The 22,283-nt window shown below is 49.9% G+C and overlaps 1 protein-coding gene across 1 annotated transcript in view; it reads right to left on the reverse strand.

Annotated features, from left to right (window-relative positions):
* Positions 1-37: 37 nt before the first annotated feature.
* MTMR14 (myotubularin related protein 14) overlaps positions 38-22,283 on the reverse strand; it is a 31,130-nt gene continuing 8,884 nt past the window's right edge. Inside the window, exons 8-19 of the mRNA XM_054280885.1 lie at positions 20,468-20,538; positions 19,812-19,886; positions 17,434-17,500; positions 16,375-16,460; positions 16,073-16,149; positions 15,798-15,834; positions 14,272-14,342; positions 13,599-13,648; positions 13,277-13,415; positions 10,396-10,572; positions 3,573-3,728; positions 38-393 (exon numbers count right to left, since the gene is read on the reverse strand). Coding sequence (XP_054136860.1) covers positions 216-393; positions 3,573-3,728; positions 10,396-10,572; positions 13,277-13,415; positions 13,599-13,648; positions 14,272-14,342; positions 15,798-15,834; positions 16,073-16,149; positions 16,375-16,460; positions 17,434-17,500; positions 19,812-19,886; positions 20,468-20,538 — 1,184 coding nt within the window. The 3' untranslated portion in view covers positions 38-215. The remainder of the gene's footprint in view (positions 394-3,572; positions 3,729-10,395; positions 10,573-13,276; positions 13,416-13,598; positions 13,649-14,271; positions 14,343-15,797; positions 15,835-16,072; positions 16,150-16,374; positions 16,461-17,433; positions 17,501-19,811; positions 19,887-20,467; positions 20,539-22,283) is intronic.

Below are 22,283 nucleotides of genomic sequence, written 5' to 3' on the forward strand. Positions count from 1 at the left end.
CCGCCCGCAGCCCAGAGAGGAGGCAGGAGAGGGCACAGCTCGGGTCATTTACTGCAGAGACTCGCCGAAGACCCCGCACCCCCCAGCCCCAGGCAGGGGGGGCTGGCGGCGGGCGCTGGGTGCAGCAGGTGCCCGCACCAAGGAGAGGGTCCCAGGACTCTGCTGGGGGACGTGCCAGCCCCAGTTTTCCAGGCAGTGGTCTGGGAACGCCGTGCTCAGAGGGTGCTGCTGCCTCTCAGTCCCACGCCCCGCACAAACTGCTCGAGGAGGCCACCGATGGCCCCTGAGGGGCTGGGGGGCACGGCCTTTAGGCCGATGGTCCGGCTGTAGCTTGCCAGAAAGGCAGAGCGCACTTCCTCCAGACGACACTCACGGTCACTCGGTGACACCAGTCTAGGAGAGAGAAGGGGAGGTCAGTGACTGCAGCCATCGCTCTCCACATCCCAGCTCTCACTCCTGACACAGGGCCGTGCTGCTCCACGGGCTGCAGTGGCTAAGGCAGTGCAAGGCAAAAAGGCTCTGTCCACAGCGCTGGTGGCAGCTGGTGCCACTGCCTCCTCATCCAACCCACGGAGCCAGCTGCAGCCTCAGTCTCCTGCTCCCCACGGGGTTTCCTCCTTCACACACCCCACTGTCCCCTGTTTCTCCCACCACCATAGTGTTCATAAGGTTGCAGTTCATAAACGAAGTGGTGCTTTGGCGAAGTGGCTGCTCACATCAGTCCCTATGCCAGCTCCCTCCCCTCACACAGATGAAGCCTGTCCACATGTGCTGTGCCTGGACAGTTGCTTCCAACCTATCTGCAACCATCCCTCACTTCCACCAGCCCCAGCCTCGTGTGCCTGTGCCAGCAGAGACAGCTCTGTGGAAGGGGGATGAGAAGGAGCAGACAAGGTGACAAAAGCCCCAAGGAACACTCCAGCCACAGGAAGAGGAGAGCTGAGCAGCGCTTTACTTCTGCTCCCCGGCATGGCTGCTCTCGGCAAACAGGAGCAGAGTAGGGCATGACTTCCCACGGGACCTGCTCTCCTCTCCTGCTGATCCACACACCTGGTTAGGGGCAGGGGGAAAACAGCAGAAGGAAGGCAAGACTAGCCGAGGGAGCAGGGGAAAGCAAGACTGGAGCCCAGAGGCAGCTGTTCCCAGCTCTCCAGCCTCAAACGATCCTTGCTGTGGTGCCTCTGCGACAAGCCAGTGGTTCCCAGAGAGATTAAGACATTCCTCAAAGGTCACTCCAAGGGCACAGTGCGAACCTTCCCCATAAAAAATTCTCTTTAATCTTCCAGCGCCTGGGCTGGCTATAAATTGGCACAGCTCATTTGAATGGAAGTGTTAACCACCCACAGCCAACAGCTTCGGTCCGGAAACAGCAGCAAGAGGATATGGTGGGAGGCCTATAAACAGCAAGCGATGCCGAGGCAGCCAACCAGGCCGCTGTTTACTGTGTCTGATAATAAAGAGAAGCCAGAGGGCAAAAAAAGGCAACAACATATCTAAACACATTAGCGATGCTTTTTGGCAACCTAATTAGGACGTGGAGCTCGCAAACCTGCTAGCATTTAAAATAAACTCCGTGAAGGCAGGACTTACTTGCACCCGAGTGCAGCGATCTCGGATGTCACGCGCAGAGGTAAGCGAGGGCGTGCAGCAGTGAGGTCCCGTGGCTCGTGGCTCTCGCACCTCTTTACAAGGCAGATTTTGTATTTGGGTCTTTCGGTTTGTTTCGTGGAGCGAGACACTCCAAGGCACAGGGTCAAGCAGCCAGCCACTGCTCCACACCAAGACCTGCAGACGGGCTGCAGCATTTCGCCCTGAGCTGCTCACCGCGGAGGCAGGTCGCGCTTCCCTGCCAAATCCACGGCACTCTGCCCCGCTACACTTCCTACAGCCTGCCCGCTTGCCTGCAGCTTGGGGTGCGGGATGAGAGGAGGCTGTCAAAGCCCCAGCTCGAAGGAAGCCCTGACAAGCCCCACACAAGCACAAGAAGTAGGCTGTGAAAAGCATACCTTCATCGAGCTGCTGCCAGTGAAGATGCAAAGTGGGAACTTAAATGGAATTAAAAGAAAAAAAATCATACTGTGTCGGGCTGCAAAAACTGGGATAAAACCACAATGGAGTCCCGAGCAAACAAGGCTGATGCAGAACAGAGAGAGGGTAGAGGCTCTGGGTTAAGCTCGACACGACACCACTGGGAACTCTTCATCCTTTCAGTGCAGTGCCTGGTCCTGGCACCTTCAGTTGAGCAGTCCCCAGCCCTCAAGCAACCTACAGCTTTAGTGAATAGCTGAACAGGGCAGAGCACCCACAGGAGAAGCACCACTACTGTTCTCTTCCATTTGAATCCACTGCTCCAAGCAGTCACTTTCCAAACTGCATAAGCCTAAGGCCTATCAACTTTGATTCATGTTTCTCTACTGAATTCCCTATTCTGACATTAGATCCAACTCCAAGGGCAGCAACAACTTGCTGGTGATCAGCAGTGACCAAGCACAGCCAGGCTCAGGACACAGTAAAGCAGTCACTATTCAATGCCCATCCTTCAGTCCCTTCTCCCTTGCCCATCTCCAAAATACTGCAGGAACAGCTCAATGTGTCCTCAGGAAAGGAGAAGAACAAATCCTGGCCAGGCCATGTCCAACATCTCTTGCAATGTTTTGATCTGTCAATTCATGGATCTTGTAGCTTCACTGTAACTTGAAGGCAGCTGCTCTGCTCTGTTCAGCAGCACAGCACGCAGCCACACGAGACACAGAGGCAGGGCAGGCAGCTGTCGCACAGGACACACGGGTTTTCATGTCGCCTGCCCTCAGCCTCCAAAGCACGTACTCAGATCTCAGTAAGGGACTGAGCATCTGGCAGCACAGCTCTAGCATTGCTCGCTAGCAGCAGCCCCTGATCTGCCATTTCAGTTTCTTGATGAAGAGCTTGCAGCCTGAAGGCACAAACCAAGGCTCTCCTCTAACAGCAATTAAAGCGCATCTCCAGTCTTTCAAGCTTCCAGAGGTGGATTTCTATTTGGGGAGGAGCATGTGCCTCCCAGCCATTTCACATGGCAGGATGTGGCAGGACACAAGGTCTCTGTGGCTCTGCATCGACCAGGCACAGCACCTGAAAATGATACTGCACAAGCCCAGACAAAATTTGGGTTACAGAAGGAAAGTCCTTCTCTTACTCCAGCAAGGATCTGACCCCAGTGGGAAGATGTAGGTGAGCAAAATCGAAAAGCAAGAAATCTGGGTTACCAGTCCTGTCCTGACAAACATGAATCCTCAACTGCACTCAATTATACCCAAATTCAGCATCTTCGAGGAAGAGAGAAAAACCTCTTCTTCCTACAGAAAGCAAAGAACTTCCCCATCATTAGGCAGAGAAAGTGCCATTTTCTTTCCGTGTTCAGCATAAGCAAAGAGTGCTCAGGGACTGAGTTTGTGGATAGAAACCATCGAGGCAGAGAAGGTGGAACAGTTGGTTATGGGCTCCCAGGCTTCTCCGAAAGTGCCAGAGCGATAAAGTTGCAGCGCTCGCAGGCAGCCAAGAGACCCAAGGAGAGATCCTGCATTTAAGACACTTACAGGCAAGTGTTAGAGAACTCATCCGGGAAGCTGCAAGGGAGATAGGCGTCCGCGCTCAGGCTTGCCTGCTCCCGAATACTGCCACACCCTGTCACCATCTGCCAGCTGCCAAAGTCTGTGGAAACGGAAGATCCGGGCAGAGAATGGTCGGCCGATCTGGGGCAGAGAGAGAGGGAGACGGCGCCATCAGTCAGAGCATTCAGCCACAAGCTTCTCACTGCTGCTGCTGCTGCTGCTGCCAGGGACCTGCCGGGCGCGCGGCCAGCACCGCCCGTGCCAGCGCTGTGACACGCGGGGACCAGGGCGCAACATGCAGCTCGAGCTGGGCCCCAGACCAAGCCTTTCCTTTGAAAGTGAAGGGAGAGCCAAGCTGGCTGGGGCCAACAAAGCAGCAGGAGCACACCAGGAGCTGGACAGGAGAGAGCCAGCACGAAGCAGATGGCCATGCAGAACTGAGAAACCCATTAGTGAGATGGAACAGCATATCCTGCCCTGAGTCCTTCACAGATGTGAAAGCTGTGCTGTACAAGGGACATTCCCCTGTTGCTTGTTGTAGCTGTTAGCACATCCCAGGGCAGCAGGGCAAATCAAGGTTGTGACTTGGTTAGTGCTGGGAAAGACTCAGAGATCATTGCTCTGGCAGCAGTTAGAAAGCAGATCATTCCTGAGACATTACCACCAGATCTGAACAGAGCCAAGGCTCAAGGCGTACCCAGGACACCTACCCCCTTCATTTCTGTATTAAAGAAAGGACTGTGCCAGAAAGCAGGTGACAAAACATCTTCAGGACAGGCTAAATAGCCAAGGAAGAATAATTGTTTGATGTATGCAATCTCCCACCAGGAAAGAAAGAAGCATGAAACACGGCAAGTGAATCTGAGGAGTCCCTCCAAAATCTCAGAGAAGAGGGCACAATCACTTGAGACAAAGCCAGAGCTCTTGGCTTCCAAGGGAGCAAGCAATTATTAAGCCTTGCTGCACAGCAGAGTGTACATAGCTGGAAGCACAGCCTGTGGCAGAGCTGCTCAATTACACACTACCAAGATCTTCTGGATAATTTATCTGAGTTCTGCTGGGCAGAGAGCAGTGCTCCAGCTCTGCTGGGCCAGGTACTTGCACGCTGTCTTCACAGCTAAGAATAGCAGTGGCGCACTGCAGCTGCTCCCCAAGGGACCAAGAGAACAGCCACAAAGACAGGCTCTCCCACAGCAAGAAGGACCTGAGCTAGACTGGAAAGCAAGAGTGGGAAGAGATGCACAGCAGGAAACCTATTTGCAACCTCCATCTAATTCCAGGCCTGCCATTTAATTAGTCTGATCAATACAGCCAAGTTTGAGCAGTGTGAAATGTCCTGAGCTGGCTGTACAAGCAGAGAAAGGGAGTCACAATTCCCTGTGTATCAGCTTCCCATCATGGCTGCAAGTCTGGCGGTAATAGCCCTGTGTGGCAGCTCAGGCTCTGAAAGGACATGACAGCAGAAATCAGGGAGAGCTGAGCTTCACCTGTCTCACACAGATCTTGCTCTCTGGCTGCTCAGTGAACTGAGGAGTGAGGGTTAGAGCATTGGGAGAACCCTGTAATGCAAAATGGTGCTTTTCCTGGGGTACATAATACCTGAGTAAGAATGAGGGCACTTCACTGAAAGCAAAAGCAAAGCACACACTGTTAGAAACACCTTCAGGAGATCAGACAGGGATAACCTTCCCTGGAAAGCAAAGAATTTGTAAGGGAAGGGGAGCTGCTGTTCAGTGACATCTACCTCTCTCCACGCCTTTGGAAGATAAAGTGGAGGGAGTCAGTGTGAAGGAGAGCAGGCAGAGTGTTTGAGCCCACAGTGTTGTGCCATGATGGAATCACAGTGGGAACAGTGCAGGATGCCAGGGAGAAGCATGGAGGAATGCTGCTTCAGTGCAGAGTGAAGAGGAAGATGACACCTCCCTGAGAGCACAGCACAGCCAGACAGGAAAAACAGGAGTGTCACACATGGTGACACAAAATTGAGCTAAAGGAGTAAAGAGATCTGCAGGCAATAGGCTTGGGCTGAAAGTAGGCAGAGACAGGATTCTGCCAGAAAAAGCAATAAGCTGCTGAACAGAGGACAGGTTTGTGGCCAGATAGAAACAAAGGTTTTGGAGAGGGTAAGCATGAATGGCAGAGGAGGGCCTGGACTACACAGGATCTCCAGAGAGAACAGAGTTCTGCAGCTCTTGCAAAGGGACAGTAGTATCTGTAGCCTACTCAGGAGACTCTGCCCACATGGCAAGCCATGATCCAGGGCACCAGGGACAGTAAAAAGATCCCCCTGCCCAATATCATCAACCACACCAGTCAGGTACATCTCTGCTAAAGAAGGTGAACAGAAAATTGATTTTTGCTTTGGGTGTGTGGCCACGGCTTCCAGCTGCTGGTCACCTTCCACGTTTGTCAGCTAAGATTAAACTGATCTTACACCACCTCTTAGAGGTGGAACAAGTAATCTTTTGAATTCTGCCATGGACAGGCTGATAAAAGCATAGTGTATCTCCTGTAAGACTGACTTGGTGACTCTTTAGTCCTCCAGCCCTTCCTGTGGTCCCCAACCCTGTCAAGCAGCTGTGCAAACTTAGTAAGGTTTCATCTAATGCAACAACACTGGGGTCTAAGAGGTCAAGGCAGTCAATTCTGTGTCTTGCCTCCAGGCAGCAGAATAAACACTTGTCAATTCATTGAATAAAGTGATTGACTCTGCAATGAGTCTCAGTAATTTCTTTCCTGGCCCAGAGAGCTGAGCCTGGCCAGCAGAGGTAAGATACTGTGGCAGACCTTCCCCTCTACTCCCAAAGCCTTCTCAAGGGAGGCTCCTGAGGAAATGTCACAATCAAGAAGCATCTTGAACAGCCTCAAGAGACAGCAGGGGCTAAGCCTGGGAAGACACAGCATGGGAAATTTTGTGCTCCCACTTCAATGGCAGCAGAGCTTCTTAAAAGCTGAGCTTGGCTTGAGACCAAGACTAGATGTCTGAGGTGACTGCACCCCCATGCAATCCAGTCACTGCTAGAGGTGAAAGTCTCCCTGTAATTTCTACCCTGAATATTTCTTGTAAAGCCTTACTGCAGAGCCCCAAAAGAGCTTCAGTGAGGCCCTGGGAACAAGCTGGAACTGCCAGGACACCAGAAGCAGTTCCCAAGTCCGTAAGAACAGCATGCCTGCAATACATGACAGCCATGCCAGAGGCTGGCCAGGAGTGAGGGCAGCACAGAGCGCTGGGAAGCAGCCGGACAGCAGCAGAGCTGACATGGTTAGAGGAGATGAGATACAGCCAATCTTCAAGTTGCTGTCTCTGCCACAGACATCTAATGGCAGACAGAAAAAGAATCAAAGTGAGCTTCACACACCCACCTCTTCAGGTCCACGAGTGGGAAGAAACTCCCTCAAAAGTGCAAGATTAACTAAATTAGATTAGCAAAACAGAGATGAGCTGCAAGCTGTTCCTTCACACAAGAAGGGACCTCTCGCAGGCCATAAACTGGCAGCTCCTAACCTGGAATGGTTCCTTTAATTAGGTCAGTGCTTTCCATGCAACATGCAGCACAAGACAGTATTTCAGAGCACATGGACACTCACTTGCCTGCCAGAGAAGAGTCAATCCTGGAGGCAGAGCAAAAGTCAGGGATCCTTCTCTTTCTTAATACGTAACTGAGATGAGTGCCAAGTGCCAACAGCTAGGCTCCATCCTGCCCCTGCTGCTCCTGCTCACCTGACATATTTCTACACACCTAGGACTATTTGGGAAGCAGCTCATTGGCCAGCATATGCTCTTGCCTCAATCTGAAGCATTAAGTAGGTTCTGTATGTACAGGCAGACTGTGGCAACCTGCAGTAAAGGGCAGCCCTTCCCACCTTTGCGTGGGCAATATTGGCAAGGAGTATGGCACCCTGCCAAGCACTGCAAATCCTGGCTGAATCCCAGACAGTTATCTACAGGCTGGGATAGTGCCCCAGCAGCCTGTTCTCTGTGAGCACCATTTCTGATTGCAGCACATAGTCATGTGCCAGCCAGCAAGCCCATTTTGTGGCACGGTCGTGCAGTAATTCCAGAAAACATTCCTGTAAACAATTCCTCTCCTGCTGTGGTCACTACCCCAAGCTGTCACACTGCATACACACCTTCTGAGTGAGGTGGCTGTAAGGAGCAAGACACACAGTGCACACACACTCTTCTCACTACCAACAAAACACCCAAAGCCAAGGGGCAGCAGCTCCTCTGTCCCACTGTGCTCCCTCCAGAGCCACAGCTCAGCCATCTGCAGCCCTTAAGTAAGGGAATTCTCTGTGACTGCTGGTCAAAGCAGATCCTCTGCAATTTAACTCCTCCAGATCTCGACTCTTTAGATCATAGTACTTTGGGTTTTGTTTAATTGACTTAGCAAAAGCACATTCAACCAAAGATTATCCAGCTGTTAATCCACATTAGTGCTATGTAGACACACGCTAAATCCCTGACACAGATACAGAATTTTTCTGCAGTGTCATGGGATGCTTAGACTGCTGGTGTCAAATGCAAACTGCAACCCCACTGCATGCAGAGGGTTCATTCTGAGGCACACTGACTGCCATACTCAGAGCTCTCTGTAGAACAAGCAGCACCTTGTTCTACTCTGCAAATAGTCTATGTAATATCTTCCTGTGTGTTTGTCTTCTGCAGATGTGATCTTACCATCATGTTGAAATAAGCCAGAAAGACTGATAGGAATTGCCTTTGTACTGCTTTGCCTAACAAGAATCATCCTGGAATTTACTCAGGATCTCTGGATCAGAGCAAGATTCACAAGATGAGCTGGTAATGTGACAGCAGCAGCCTGTTGACATTGCCTGGCCAGGAGAGGTGCTTGGCTCCTGATGTCTGACTGGGCATTTGTGACCCCTTCTTTTAGGGCAGCCCAGTTCCCCCCTCCCAGGCCATCCTCATGTCTCCTTCTGACTTGCCTTTTTGTTCCCTCCAGAGCCCCCCTGCCTGCCAGCACCTGGACTGGGCTGTTGACCTGAACTACCTGAAGGACACCTGCTGGCATTTTACAAGCAACCATTTCAACCACTGCAGCAGAAGTTGAGGAAAGTGTTTTGTTGCTATGGCCACGCAGAGGATTAGGAAGTCAAGTATAGTGGTTTCTTCATCTCAAGAGCCTTAGGTGTTGACCTGCCAGCAGCACTGCAGGAATAAAGGTATTTTTGGCATCCTGATCACTCTCTGTGCTCCTGCTTTTCCATCTTAGTACCACAATTTTTCAGGAGGTGAAGAGACAGAAATTACCTCTTCCTTGCATCACAGTCCTCCACCCAAAATGGGACCTACTGTTTTCTTCAGGGTAGAAAATGGTGGCTGAAGGTACTGTGCTATCTACCAGAGCAATTCAGACTATCACAGCTGAAGCAGGGAGATCAAAGGCCAAGTGGAATGACAGAACTTCCTTCAGGAGAAAACATACCATGCTTAGAATCCAGAAACTGCAACCCATGACAGTGCCTGATAAGGCAACCCTAACCCTCACTATGGTGCTCTTCCACCTACTCCTGTTTCTCTCTTTGCTCTTGCAGAGCAGTCTGGCTGAAGCATTACAAACTGCTTCTTACTGAGCATGGCTGCAAGCTTGCTACCAGCAAGCACTGAAAGCCTGTCAGACCTTGGGAATGGCATGGGACCACACACAGGAATTGTGGCACTACCATTGTGAACAAAGCAGCTCCCAAGACAAGCTGTTTTCTTTCCAGTATTCTCTTCTCAGGAGATTCTTTCCATCTTACAGAAAATGCAGAGGTGGGCCCCAGCAACAATTCCAACCCCTCCTATTGATATCTCTCCCTGGGGAGAACAGTTACCCTCATTTATGAAAACTGTCAGACACTGGGGTTTTTCTCTGGAATCGTGAGACACTTGTTAAGAAAGTCTTATAAATTTTCAATGCTTTGCTTGTTTGTTATTTTATTTTCCATACGATGAGAGAGTACTCAGATTTGGCTGGTGGCTGATTCAGAATCACTACAAAAAGACTCATCAGAAAGCCTGCAGAGGCCACACGAGCATATGACGCTGTTAGCAACCTCTTATCTCAGGGTCTCTTTATTCCATGTTGGCCTGAACACAGTGTTTGCTGCACAGGCTCTGCTCTTTCTGCCCCAGGCCAGCTCACGGCTCGGCGCTGCCCTATCGCAGTGTCAGACTCCAGAAGGGTGCCTTTGTTACGGTGTGAGATTAGGCTCAGCTCCAGGGTCCCCATTCCCCAGCAGGAACACTCAGCCTTCAGGGCAGAACTCCTTTGTGCTGGCACAGTGCTCGAAGCTTGCTCCCAGCAGATTCCTACCTCTGCTTGTCACCAGCACCCAGCTTTTTCCAACCTGTGTCATCAGGAGGGTCAGCAGGTGAAAAGGGGGACAGGACAGATGCAGAGTGAGGTCTGCTTGGTTTGAAAAGCTTCCTTCCCCAAACACCACAGCCATTTCAAACCCTGGTGGATGTGTTAGACAGAGAAAGTGCTGTGAGCTGCAAGCATGCAGGATGCAGAGATGCCAGAGCTCAGAGTTGAGGCATGCGCTGAGGACAGGCATATGACAGCTGGCTGTTATCAGCACAGCTCCTTGCTCCTCTAGGGGCTCAGGCAGGAGTGTCTGTGTTCAAGGGCCAGCACTTCAGATAAGGTCAGACTAGAGAGGAACAGGCCTCCCGAGGTTTGTTTGTCTGTAGACACAAACACAGGTGCTCCAGTGTTTTCAGAGCCATAGAAGTGCAGCCCTGCGCTCCCTTTACCAGACACTCATTTTGCTGAGAAATGCCCTGCTCCCACCTCACCTGGATCTGGGCACTTCTAGTGGGCTGCTTCCAATCCTCAGGAAGTTATCAGAATGGGCTGATGAGGAGGAGCTGGAGGACTTGACTTCACCCATCCCTGTGGAAGGCAGCCTGTCTTCAGACTGCTGTGCTCTGCTCCAGAGCACGGCTTGCGGTGACGATGCACAGCTCTTCCTCCTGAGGGATAGAGGACGTGGGTAAGAAAGCTGACTTTTCTATGTACTCCAACTAGGAAGCCTTTCCACCACAGGCTGGAGTTTAGCCAGCAGCTACAAGCTCTTGTTTCCACTGAACCTGCCCTCCTCCCTCCCAAGGAGCCATGAGTCACGGAAAGGGCTCAGCGAGGGGGTACACTGAGCTCAGCCCATCTCAGCCCATTCTTTTATAGACCACCATCCACGTGACCTGCAAATCAGCGATGGGAGAATGCATCAGCCCACACACACACAGCATTGCTTTGTTTAGTCTAGCAGCAAAAATGCCTTGAGCAAGGGGCCTCCCAGTGGGGAAAGACCATTTCAATCTGCTCCAACTCCTCAGTGTCAGCCCAGGTGGGCGTTCGTGCGCACTGAGGGCGACAGGGACACACCACAGTGTTACTTTCCCTTTCAGCAATTCCCTTTGGGCACAACTGACCACACTTCTGACCATGTGCTTACAGCTGACACTCACTCCAGAGGTAGGTACACTTCAGTTCTTTCTCTGTCTATGCTGACAGCCCAAACTGCTCTGGCTTCTTTCCTAGCCAGCACATTCAGACTCAGTCATGATTCACTGTCCATTGCTGCATCAGGCCTTAGCTCACAGTACCATCCAACTACATGCCAAACAAGTACACATCTGGGACTAATTCATATCACTGCTGCTCCACGTTCAGAAGATTTTCCTTCTTACAGTTTGTTGGGTTTTTTTTCCCCCTGGAAGAGTCCCAAGAATTTCTCCCCTTCCAAGACCACACAGAATTGGACAAAGACTCTCTATGTACAAAAGTAAAAAAGAAAAATTCTAAAGCTAATAAACTCTAGGGGAACTCTTCCTAAAACATGGAAGGGGATCTCAGCTTTGAGATCTCAAGCACCGTCAGCAAGTGCAGCTAAAGACAGGCTCATTGTACAGTGGAAAGTGCGATATCCTCCCTTCATTTTTTGAAGGGTGTCCACCCTCAAACATCACACCACAGCCTCTCTTAAGCTTTATTCATCTCATGTTATCATAGCTGCCAACATCTCCAAGTACAGCCTGCAGAAACAGGTCTGAACAGCTAAAAATCAAATGCCTCTCCCTGCACAGAGACTGTGAGGCCACCTGTTTTCAGGGCAACACAACAAAGTACATCCCCTCATGCTATGAAGAGCACAGCTCATCCAGCTTGTAGCAAGCCCTATGTATTCTCCAGACTACAGAGCCACAACAGCCTGCAGTAAAACACCCGTGACCAGTCTTCTCACTGAGCACTCATGGCAAGGCTCACAACATTCCCCTTTCCCAAGCTCATGCCCCCCAGCATGGCCCAAACCATCCCTGCAGAGCAGCTGCTGGCCCCATCACAGCCTGAGGTCACCCACAGAAATAAGAGCAACCCAGAGTTAGGAAGCACATTGCAAAATCAAGCCCTGATCCACACAAGTGCAGATATCTCCTCCAGCATGCTCTGGTCACTTCACATCTTGTAAAAAGCACACATAGGTTCTGTGCAGCAGAATCCAGTCTGTATGTCCCGAGCACTCAGAGCAACACAAATGCTTCCAGCTCACTACCCTGCAGCCCTGCAAATGGAAAATTGTTCTCTACTCAATGTAGTCACTTTGATGTAGATAGGTAGGCTCTGTGTGTTAAGAGGACTCCGTGTTGCTCACTTAGCAAAGAGTTTGGGACACTCCATCTCCATTTTGTGATTCTGCAGGGATACTCTCCTTTCCCTTCTCAGCACTTTAGACTGAACATACAATGTGCTTTAGAAAGGCTGCTGCCACGAGCATGGCTGCAAGCTCAGTCCCAGAGGATTTCAAATGCCTCCAGCACAACCCAGATTTAATTTAAAATAATTGCAATATAAAATAGCATCTTCACATGTGCTGAGGGAGAGAAGAGAAAAATTAAACTGAGAGGGGCAACCCTACAGCAAGGCTCTGAAATCCCCAAACAGCACCAGAAACTCCACAAGCAAGTCCAAAACCTGTCCCAGAGCAGCAGAGTTGCCAGACACCTTCTCCTCTTCCAGACAGTCACCTGCATCCCCAGGCAAGTCCTCTGTGACCCTCTATCAAGAGGCAGTACTGAAAATTCTGTGTTTTCCCCTGGAAATGTCTCTAAGCAGTGCTGCAGGCAGGAACCTGCTTTCAGCATACACACCTCATGCTGGTAGAGGGGCTAAAATTTAGAGGGAATTCTTGGCCACCCAGCCCAGCTCCCACTAACTGCAGACACTCCCTGTGTATAATGTCTTTCCTAAATTCTGATTAAGCTTCATTTTAGGGCAGCTAAACCATCTCCACTTTTCCCTGGGGAGGCTGCTGTGAAATGTAATTTTTCTGGTAGTTTGGAACAATCTTTTAAAAGTAATGAAATCCTTTGTGGATGAAGTTTAACAGTGAAACTGGTGAAAATGAAACAAATGTGCTTTACTCTCATCCATGTACAAACTTTGGAGCATCCCTGCAGAACCCTGGCAGCCTTTTAACATGGGGTGGCCTCCAACTTTTGATGCAGAAGCTCTGGAGTACAAATTGCAGCAAAACTTCTGACAGCCAAATTCCTCCCCCCACTGTAAGGACTCCATGCTACAGAGAGCAAACCTGGAGGGCAAGACACTTCAGAAATATGTTTTCCATCAGGCCCAGAGCCAGCCCCTTCTGTTCAGCCCAAGTGGTTTTCTCCTCACCATGCTGCTTGAGCCTGTGCTCCTGCTGGCATCAGCTCCACTGCTTCATAGGTAAAGCTCCCAGCTGCTCCAGGGGAACTTTCCATCCCCAGGGAGAAGTCACTGCTCAGGCTTGTGGTGCTGCCTCGGTCTTTCTGCTCTAGAGATAAGAAAACAGAGCTACCTGAAGACCAGCTTGGTTTCATTCACTTCCCTCTACCCTGTGTTCTGGCAAGGCCCCACAGGCAGCACACCCATTTGGGGTCATCCTGAAGCTGAAAACCCAAGCCCACAAACAATGAACCATCAGCAGCACCCAGGGGCACTGATGCTTGACACTCACTGAGCATGCAGATCTCTTCCAGGGTGAAGCCAGGTGGCAAGCTCTTCCTTCTGGGGATGGAAAGACAAAGTTACCTCAGGCACACTCCAGGGCAGGCTGGCCATAGCCAGGTCTCTGTCACACACGGCAGATCAGAGTAGTGGGGAATTAGCTATGCAGGGGCAGAGGGGAGAGATGGGCCAGTGTGCATTGTCTGCCTCCTAACAGTCCCAACCCAAACTCCCTATGCTGTGAGAAGGTGGCAACAAGCAACACTGCACATGATGTGCTTATTCAGAGCATCCAGAGTGGGCTTTGCTTCTTTCTGTCCCTCCTGAAGTAAGGAGGTTTGATGCCGGGCAGTCTGTTACAAACCAGCCACCCCTCTGTGCCCACCAGTGCCTGATGGAGCTTGCTGTGCAGCCTGCTTGAGCCAGAGCACACACCTCTGGGCTCACCTGTGCTAAAGCAGCCATGGACAGTCATTAGGCAGAGAGCACATTTCAGCATGGACAGTTTTTCAGAGCACAACGTGGCATCTCACAAGCCTCGGCCCCGTTTTGCAGCCTTCAGAGTGCAGAATAAATTAAAGAAAACTGGGCCAGGACACCAGGGCTTCCATCTCCCCAAAGAAGCAGCACTAACAAGCTCCCTGGCTCTGTAGCCCATGCAGCAGCAAGCACAGGCTCCTTACCTCTGTGACTTCAGAGCAGAGAACTCCTCAGAGGTGATGTGCTTCAGAAAATTGAAGCAGAAAAAGAAAATCTGAGCAAAGGGAAAGAGAAAAGCGGTTCAGGAATGAACCTGAGGCTCCATGCAGCCTCTTATCTTGATGAGGAGGTGCTGGCAGGAAGAAGATAACAAAAAATCTGCAGCTACCAGCCTCCAGTGTGCCACGGGCTGCCACCATCCCATCCTGGGCCTTCTCTTCCATGTAAACTGCCCCTCTGCTCCCTGCCACGGGGAGGCCCAGAAAGGAAAGGGAACAAGAAGTCTCCTTATCAGTGCCTTGCACACATGCTGCAAGCCCACAGCAGGTACTTATGCCATCAGTGCAGAATGGACAGAGATGGCAGCAGCTGCTTATACACCCAGGTGAGCAGCAAACCCAGCAGGACTTGCACGGTTAGAGCCACATGCTCCACCTCAGCAGCAGACCAGTACCACCTCTGGAAGCATGAGGTACCACAGCATTTGTGGCCCCAAGCTCGTGCCCTGCCACACCCCAGTGTGCTCTGCATCACTCACCCCACTGTGCCTTTGCCACCTCACCCACCCCTGCAGAGCTGTGCCCTTCTCCTGGGAGAAGTGGGGAGCAGAGAGGCAGCCAGGCACCCCCTCTCCTGCTGCAGATACTGACTCCACCCATGACCAAGCAGGCACCAGAGCAGAGCTCTCAGGCTTGAGCCAGCAGAACTCCAGGAAAGGAGTGAATAGGAGGAATGATACTGACTCTTTCAGGGGATTCTGTAGCCCTGAAAGATGGAAAATAGGCCAAAGTTGTGCCTCTGCTGTTTGAAGGCAGAAGATTCCTTAGTAAGGTGAGAGTTCAAGGAGCAAGGGAATAGCAACAGGGTTAGACAAACACCCCATTTCTTTTCTACTCATGATAGCGCTCTATACTGCAACTATAGTCAGAGCAATCTTTTCTTGTTGTTCAACAGCAAAAGATTTTGAAGAGAATTCCTTCCACTAATTTTTAGTGTCCTCCAGGCCCACATGTGCACCCACAGACACATCCCACCAAACCCACACACCAGAACCAGCACAAGCTGCTCCATGAACCTGTGATGACATGCAAGCCACATGCAGCTGCAGCACCCAGGCAGGAGGGCTGGCTCTCAGGACAAGCACACAAGACTATCCAGCTTTATTTTCAAGGAGTCACACACCTTAAGCATCCTTCTCACTGCTGAGCTGAACAGCAAGTCCTAGCACCCTCTGATGTGGGGCCTGAACACTAATGGCACAGGAGAGAAACTGGCAGGAGTGACACCCCCCAACAAAACTGCAGCCTGAGAGAGAAGTAACCCCACAACTTATGCATCACAAAGTGACAGGGCAAGGCTCTTACCTTGTATTTCCAGCACCTGAACAATCTTTTTAGAGCCCAGCCACATCACTGATACTACCAGGAGCAGGCAGTGAATGCTGCTACCATAAAAAGCTATCCTGAGAACACAAAGCAGTGCTCAGCCACTGCCCCAGACCAACACTCACCTCTTCTCCTTTACTGAGTCGATCGACTAACATGTGCCTGAAAGAGAGCAAGGGAAGCTCAGTCACATGCCAGAATCAGCACAAGAGCACAAGCTGTCAAGAACAGCCAGATGCCTGAGCTCAGGTAAAAAAAAAGGCATCAGCCCTTCTTGTCCCAGCTCATTGGGACTTGCTCAAACATCAACTTTTGGCTGTGAACAAACATAAAATGACCCCTCAAGGTTTCTCCCCCATTGCACAGGGTTGCACATGTGAGTAAAACTTATCATGCCTACCCAAAGAGAAACCAGTCATAGGCCACTGTCAGATAGAGAATCTCAGATGGATCCAGGGATGTGTGGATCAGCCCATCCTGCAAAGCAAACAAAGCCTTCAGGCAGCAGCCCTGGGGACCAGAACTTGGGAATTCACGATCTGATGAAAACTGTCACGGTGATCCAGGGTGCCCATCTTCCTCTACCTGCCTGTGACAGCACGTCTGAAGGAACATTAACAGCTCCACCACCACTGCCTGGTGACAGTCACTCACCCTCCAAGCAGTCAGGCCCAGAAACAGAGGAGGCAGCCAGGTACTCACAGCCCACAAGGAGAGGCGCAGTAAGGAGATGAAGAGAGGCGTTCGGTCCCAGCCGGATATACAGTGCACCAGGAGCCCGCTGTCATCTGCTCCAGGGGCAGGAAGGAGAAGGGAAAAAAAGGATGTTGCAATGAAAGGAATGATTTCTTTATGGCAAATCTGTAGAGACAAGCCACTCTCTGTACCCACAGACCAGGCTCAAGAGCAGAGCTCAGCCAGAACATTGTGTCTTAAATCCAGCAGCCAGCCAATTGCTCAGAGTGTCCTGGGCTGTCAGCAGCACCAGCTGATGTGCTGTCCTGGCCCTGACAGCTGCACAGGACACAGAGTCATTAGGTATAAACATCACTTTACTATCCCTGAACACACACCTCCCCAGCTGTAACCCACTATCACAATCTATTCCTACACTGGTGAGAAAACAGCTCCAACTGAACATTTTTTTCAGTCTCACTACTCTTCCTACTGCACACTGAGCAGAGGCACACACAAGGCACAAATCCTACACCCCATAGAAAACCTGCAGTGTGTCCCAACACAGCTACTGCAGGAGACTATAGCTGGCCATGCTGTCAGAGCCAGCCATGGCTCCATCCATCAGTGCTAGGTCACAGTGCCCAGAGGGAATGGGATGCCACACCGGGCAAGGGACACTCCTTGAAGAGTTGGGAGTGTCCATGGTGAATGGGGGTGGAAGGGGCTCTTAAACAGGCAAAAATGAGATCCTGTGTTGGTGAGACAAAACACAGGTAACCAGCAAAACAAGAATCAAAAAGCAAAGACACAAGGTTCCTACTCTTCAGGTTTAAAGTACTAAAACAATAGGCTAAGTTTTCAGATCTCCCTTCATATTCAGGAGGAAAGGGTTTTCAAGGAATCAGCAAGTCCCTCTCTAAGAGGGGAGTTGGAGTTCTGAGATGGTAGGACCATCACCCTGTTTTGAATTAAAAGTGACTTCTGTACTGGGGGTTGATCCACAGTGGCACTGATACCATCAGCTGTTCTTCAGGGACAGTGGCTGCTCCACTTACACTGCTGGGTGCAAGGAGTTTGCCTTACCATCACTATTGATAATGGAGATCAGCAGCTTCAGGTAGTTCTGTGTCTGCTGTACGAGGTCCCAGCTCTGCAGGAAGAGGAATGTTGGTGGTGAGGGTCACAGCCAAAGGCTGCTCTGCAGTTCAGAGCTGCTCCATCCAGAACAGCAGCAAAGCAGAAATAACCACATGGCCATTCCTCAAAGTGACAGACTTCCCCTTTGTATCAATCTCCCCAATCTCTGCAAAAGGCACTCTGGGACAAGATAACAGGTAGACAAACAAAACAATAAAAGGGCATCTCTCCTGTCTTCCTGGCTGGCAGAGGAGCTGCTTTGCCTGCAGCCCCAAAGCTGCGAGCAGCCCCTGCTCAGAGAGGCAGCAAACACCTGCAGAGCACTGGCCCAGTTCTGCACACGTGCACTTTTCCAAGTGGCTGAGCCACATTCCAGCCTCGTGTGCAACACCAGCAGCACAATGGGATGAGCAGGCCAAGGCCAGAGGGCTGTTCCCACAACCCAAGCACTTTGCTCAAAACTCTGTGGTCCTTGAAAATGTCCCCAGCTGGCTGCTGACCCTCAGGCACCCTCCAGACAGGCACTGGACTTCTTCAGTAACCCCCAAGTAGCAGCAGAACTACAGAAGGGCTCTGAACTCAAGAGAACTGCAGTACTACAGGACATACAGGTGAAGAACCTCAGAACAAACCCAAGCTTGTCACTTGACCATCATGTCACGAGCAGATGCAGGGAAATTCAGTGGTTTGATCAGAATCAGGACTAGCTCAAGGGAAATAAGATAGCACTGGCAAGGAAAAAGCAGAGTGGGACACATTTCATGGCAAAAGTGTTAGTGGTGCAAGTGACATGAGACCACAAGCAACAGAACCCTTGCTGTGTGCCTGCATGTGTGCACATCTGTGTGTAACCACACTGAAGACTAGAGTCAGACACAGAGCATATTGCTCAGCCATGGAGCCTGCAGAGCCACAAAACATTAGGGAAACGGGGAACACAGTCAGCCTGCAGCAGAAAAACACATAATTACAAAATCTTTTATCTGCCCAATTCAATCCATCTTCTGCTTATTTTAGAAGGCATCATCCAATTATCCAGTCTGATCTCTCTGTATCATGAACCAAAAAGTTTTCTTCGGTTGCCCCACGTAAAGCCTGAGGCTTGCACTTGGCAACATCTTTGCCCAGAGAAGCATCTCAAAGAGGGGTGACAGCTCATTACTCCTTTGGCAGCATGTTCCAGCAGATTATCCTCAAAAGTAATATGCAAGACTGCTTGTCCTTATCTGAAGGCTTGATTTCAGATGCAGATATTGCTTCCTGTGCAGCTCCTCTTCCCCAGATTGAAGAGTGCTTTAGAATTACTATTTTCTTCCTAAAAATGTACTTACACATTAATCACCTTAGTGATTAGCTAAACAGACTGAGAACTTCAGTTTTGAGTGAAGCATGTTCTCCAGGCCTCAAATAATTTCTGCATCTATTTATTACACCCTCTTCAATTTTTAATATCCTTTTTAAAATACGGGCTGCTCAGTATTCTAGTGAACAAGTTTCTAGCCATACACAAGCTCTACTTCTATTAGTTCTGCTTCAACTTTTCTGTGATTCTGCTTATGCTGGCACTTAAACAGTATTTACATCACTGACAACAAACAGTGGCCCAGCACAGGGAGCTCTGCTGGTTCTCTGGTGCTTCCAGCCACAGGGCACAATAATGTGACATGCTCCAGCACAGTCAATCCCCTCAAAACCCGGTAGATCCACTGATGTGTGAAACTGAGCATACTAATCAGTAGTATAAGGTGATACTCCCTGTTGTGAACAAAGGTAGACTTTGAAGCTTGAGCAAACAGAAGAGTTCAATTACTGTTTGCCACGCTGTCCATAGTACAGGGTGGAGACCTGTCATGGCCAGTTATGATTATCTGCTCCTCTCCCATAGGAAGGCACCTTGCATGCCCATGAAGAAGGTGCCCTTGGCCCTGCCCACAGAGGAGTCTCTCTCAAGACTTCCCACAGCCAAGGCAGTCTGCCCAGGGCAGGCCCATGTTGAGCTGAGACTGAGAACAGGTAATACTGCTTTGTTCCCTGTCTAGTTCCTTACCTTTGTTAGCAACCTATCTCCCTAATGGATTGCAAATTTTTGAAAGCTACAAAAAAAGGTTTGACTTTACAGTCAGCTGCCTTGGGGCACAGCAAGCCACGGAGCTTTTGGGTACAGGATTTCCACTGCTGTTCTGAACTGTCAAGCAGCCTTGCCCCCACTGGGATGCTATGAAGTGAGCCAGATTACAGCAATAGGAGCAAGTCAGATTTCAAACCTCTCCTGATCCTTCCTGAATGCATCCCTGACCTCCCACAGCGACATCCACTTTGCTCACCTGGTACTCGCTCCAATCAATATTCAGAGACTGGGTCAGAGAGACTGGGATATTTAATGGAGCATCTACATAGTCCTGTAAAAAACCCAGACACAGTCGGTCAGAGAAAAGTCATGACTCAAAGGGACTGAGTTCCAGAAAAAAAAAACAAGACAACAAATGCCAAATGGTGCATGAGAAGAAAACATCTCAGCAAAGCATCTTTGGATGCAAAGTCCTGAAGAGGTAAGAATAAACCCAGACTCTTGGAACGACTAATGGACCAGAGGACAGAGGAGCTTTTATGTGCTCCCAAGAGTGAAAGCTGGGCATATTAGTCTCTGCATTTCTATAAGACTGCCCCACTCAACCATCCCCTCAGCAGGAGACAAAATATGAAGAAAGAACTGAGAACCAAGACTATCTGTAAGGTCAGAATTCAAAACTGGGAGCAACCCATACCTTCCGTGAGAGGTCAAGCATCCTAGACTTCAGGATAATGATTAATTTATCTTACATACTAATTTTACAATCAGTAATTTAGTACATTCTGTATCTCTTATATCTCCTTGTGATTAGAAATAGGCACATGACATACAGAGCATCACTGAGGAACTGGGAGGCAAGACTTAAACCCAGTGAAACACATAACTCTCCGTTTTGTAACATCCATGTACCTGTTTCCAGTTAAATATGAGACCTTCAGCTGTATAATCCCGGTCTTTGTAGTCCTTAAAAAATTCACAGCCTGCAAGAAAAAGAGATAATGAACAACGATTCAGCTAACTGGTATCTGACTAGTGAAGTGCCTGTGGGACTAGGAGTGCTGGCAGCCCCAGGCTCCAGAAATCCAAACCAATCAAAACTGCTGCCTGTGGGAAGAGAAGAGCAGTAATCCTCAGTACACTGTGCTGAGGCCTCCAGCAACAACAGCCCAGGGCACTCAGCAGTACAGACACTCACACAGCAAAGGGCAACTCCAACTACAGCAAATGGGGAGCTTGAGGGACTGATTTAATTTTTTCCTGAACAAAAGGTTTCAGCAAGGTGCTTTGTTTTTGCAGGGCCTTGGACTTTTGCACAGATCTAAGGCATCAGCTTGACATGCACAGTGAGAAGGAGCCACCAAAAGAAGGTGCTGGCAGAGCCCCGGGGAAAGCCAATTTTCACAGGGCATCTGCTGCAGGGAACAAGAAAGGGCTCTGTCAGAGGCGGCTTGATTTCTCTCACATTTAAGTCTTCTCTTTCAAACATGGGATTTACCCTATCTGAAGGAAGGAGGTACATAACCACTTCCAAGCTGTCCCCCAAGCCCTCTCCTCCTGAAGTGTGTCCTTTGGCTCAGCTCTTCTCAAACAACCATTTGAAGTCTCTGCTGCAAGCCGCAGTCACTTAGTCACAGCTGAGCAGCACCATTAGCACTGCAGCTGCCTGCAGGCTACAGAAAACACCTCTGCCAGTGTGCTGTGCACACCTCAGCAGTGCCACAGAGCCCACAGCACCCAGACACCCCTGTGGCAGGCACAGATATGGAGAGAGATTCCCACCCTGCAAGTCACAAGTAACTTCAATGGAAAAAAAATTAAGGGAAGAATCTGTGCAAGGATAGGACTAATCCTCAAATAGGCAGTCAGGACACAGTCTGTCAGTTGAGATTTAACTCAAATTAAACAATGACTTCGTGCAAAGAATAGGGGATTATGGCATAAGTGTTGGCATCCACAAACACCGAAAGCTTCTACAGACACCTCATTTTAACTCAAGTCTTTCACTTCAGACAGTTCTCACTCTTCACTTGGTAAAATATGTCTGGATGGCTGAGCCCAAAGAGTGGTGGTGAACAGAGTTAAATCCAGTTGCTATCTGATCCCCAGGTTTTGTGGTGCTCCCCAGGGTTCAGTATTGGGGCCTGTTTAATATATTAACTGATGACCTGGATGAGGGGATCAAGTGCACCCTCTGCAAGGAGTGGAGTCACCAGCCCTGGAGGTATTTAAAAGACAGGTAGATGTGGCACTCAGGGACATGGCTTAGTGGGGACTGGGCAGCACTGAGTTAACAACTGGACTCAATTATCTGAAAGGTCTTTTCCAACCACAGCAATTCTATGACTCTATTTGGACACTGCCTTGCTCACCTAAGGCAATAGGATCTCAGAATAACTTCAGAAACAAGTTACAAAACAGAAATTCTTTCTGTGCAACCCTGGAAACATCAATAAGAATGTATCACAGCATTTGGCCAGTCACTAGAGGGGTTGCTGATCCTTAGATGTGTATGCCTTAGATTTAACAGAATGACAACATTCCCCCACGGACCAGCACTGCTGAAATCAGGCAACATCTGCAGGGAGTATTTGCAGTTTTATAAGGTTTATCTCTAGTGTGGCAGTGAAGAGCTGCTAAAAGAAAGCAGCTGTCCCAGAGGGCAGAAGAGGAAGGACCATCACTGAATAATATTGCTTACCATATGCAGATCCCCATACAGAAACAA

Source organism: Melozone crissalis, unplaced genomic scaffold (genome assembly GCF_028551555.1).
Source record: "Melozone crissalis strain CALT ecotype California unplaced genomic scaffold, PUWL_Pcris_2 ptg000029l_1, whole genome shotgun sequence".
In the NCBI taxonomy this organism is placed as follows: domain Eukaryota; kingdom Metazoa; phylum Chordata; class Aves; order Passeriformes; family Passerellidae; genus Melozone; species Melozone crissalis.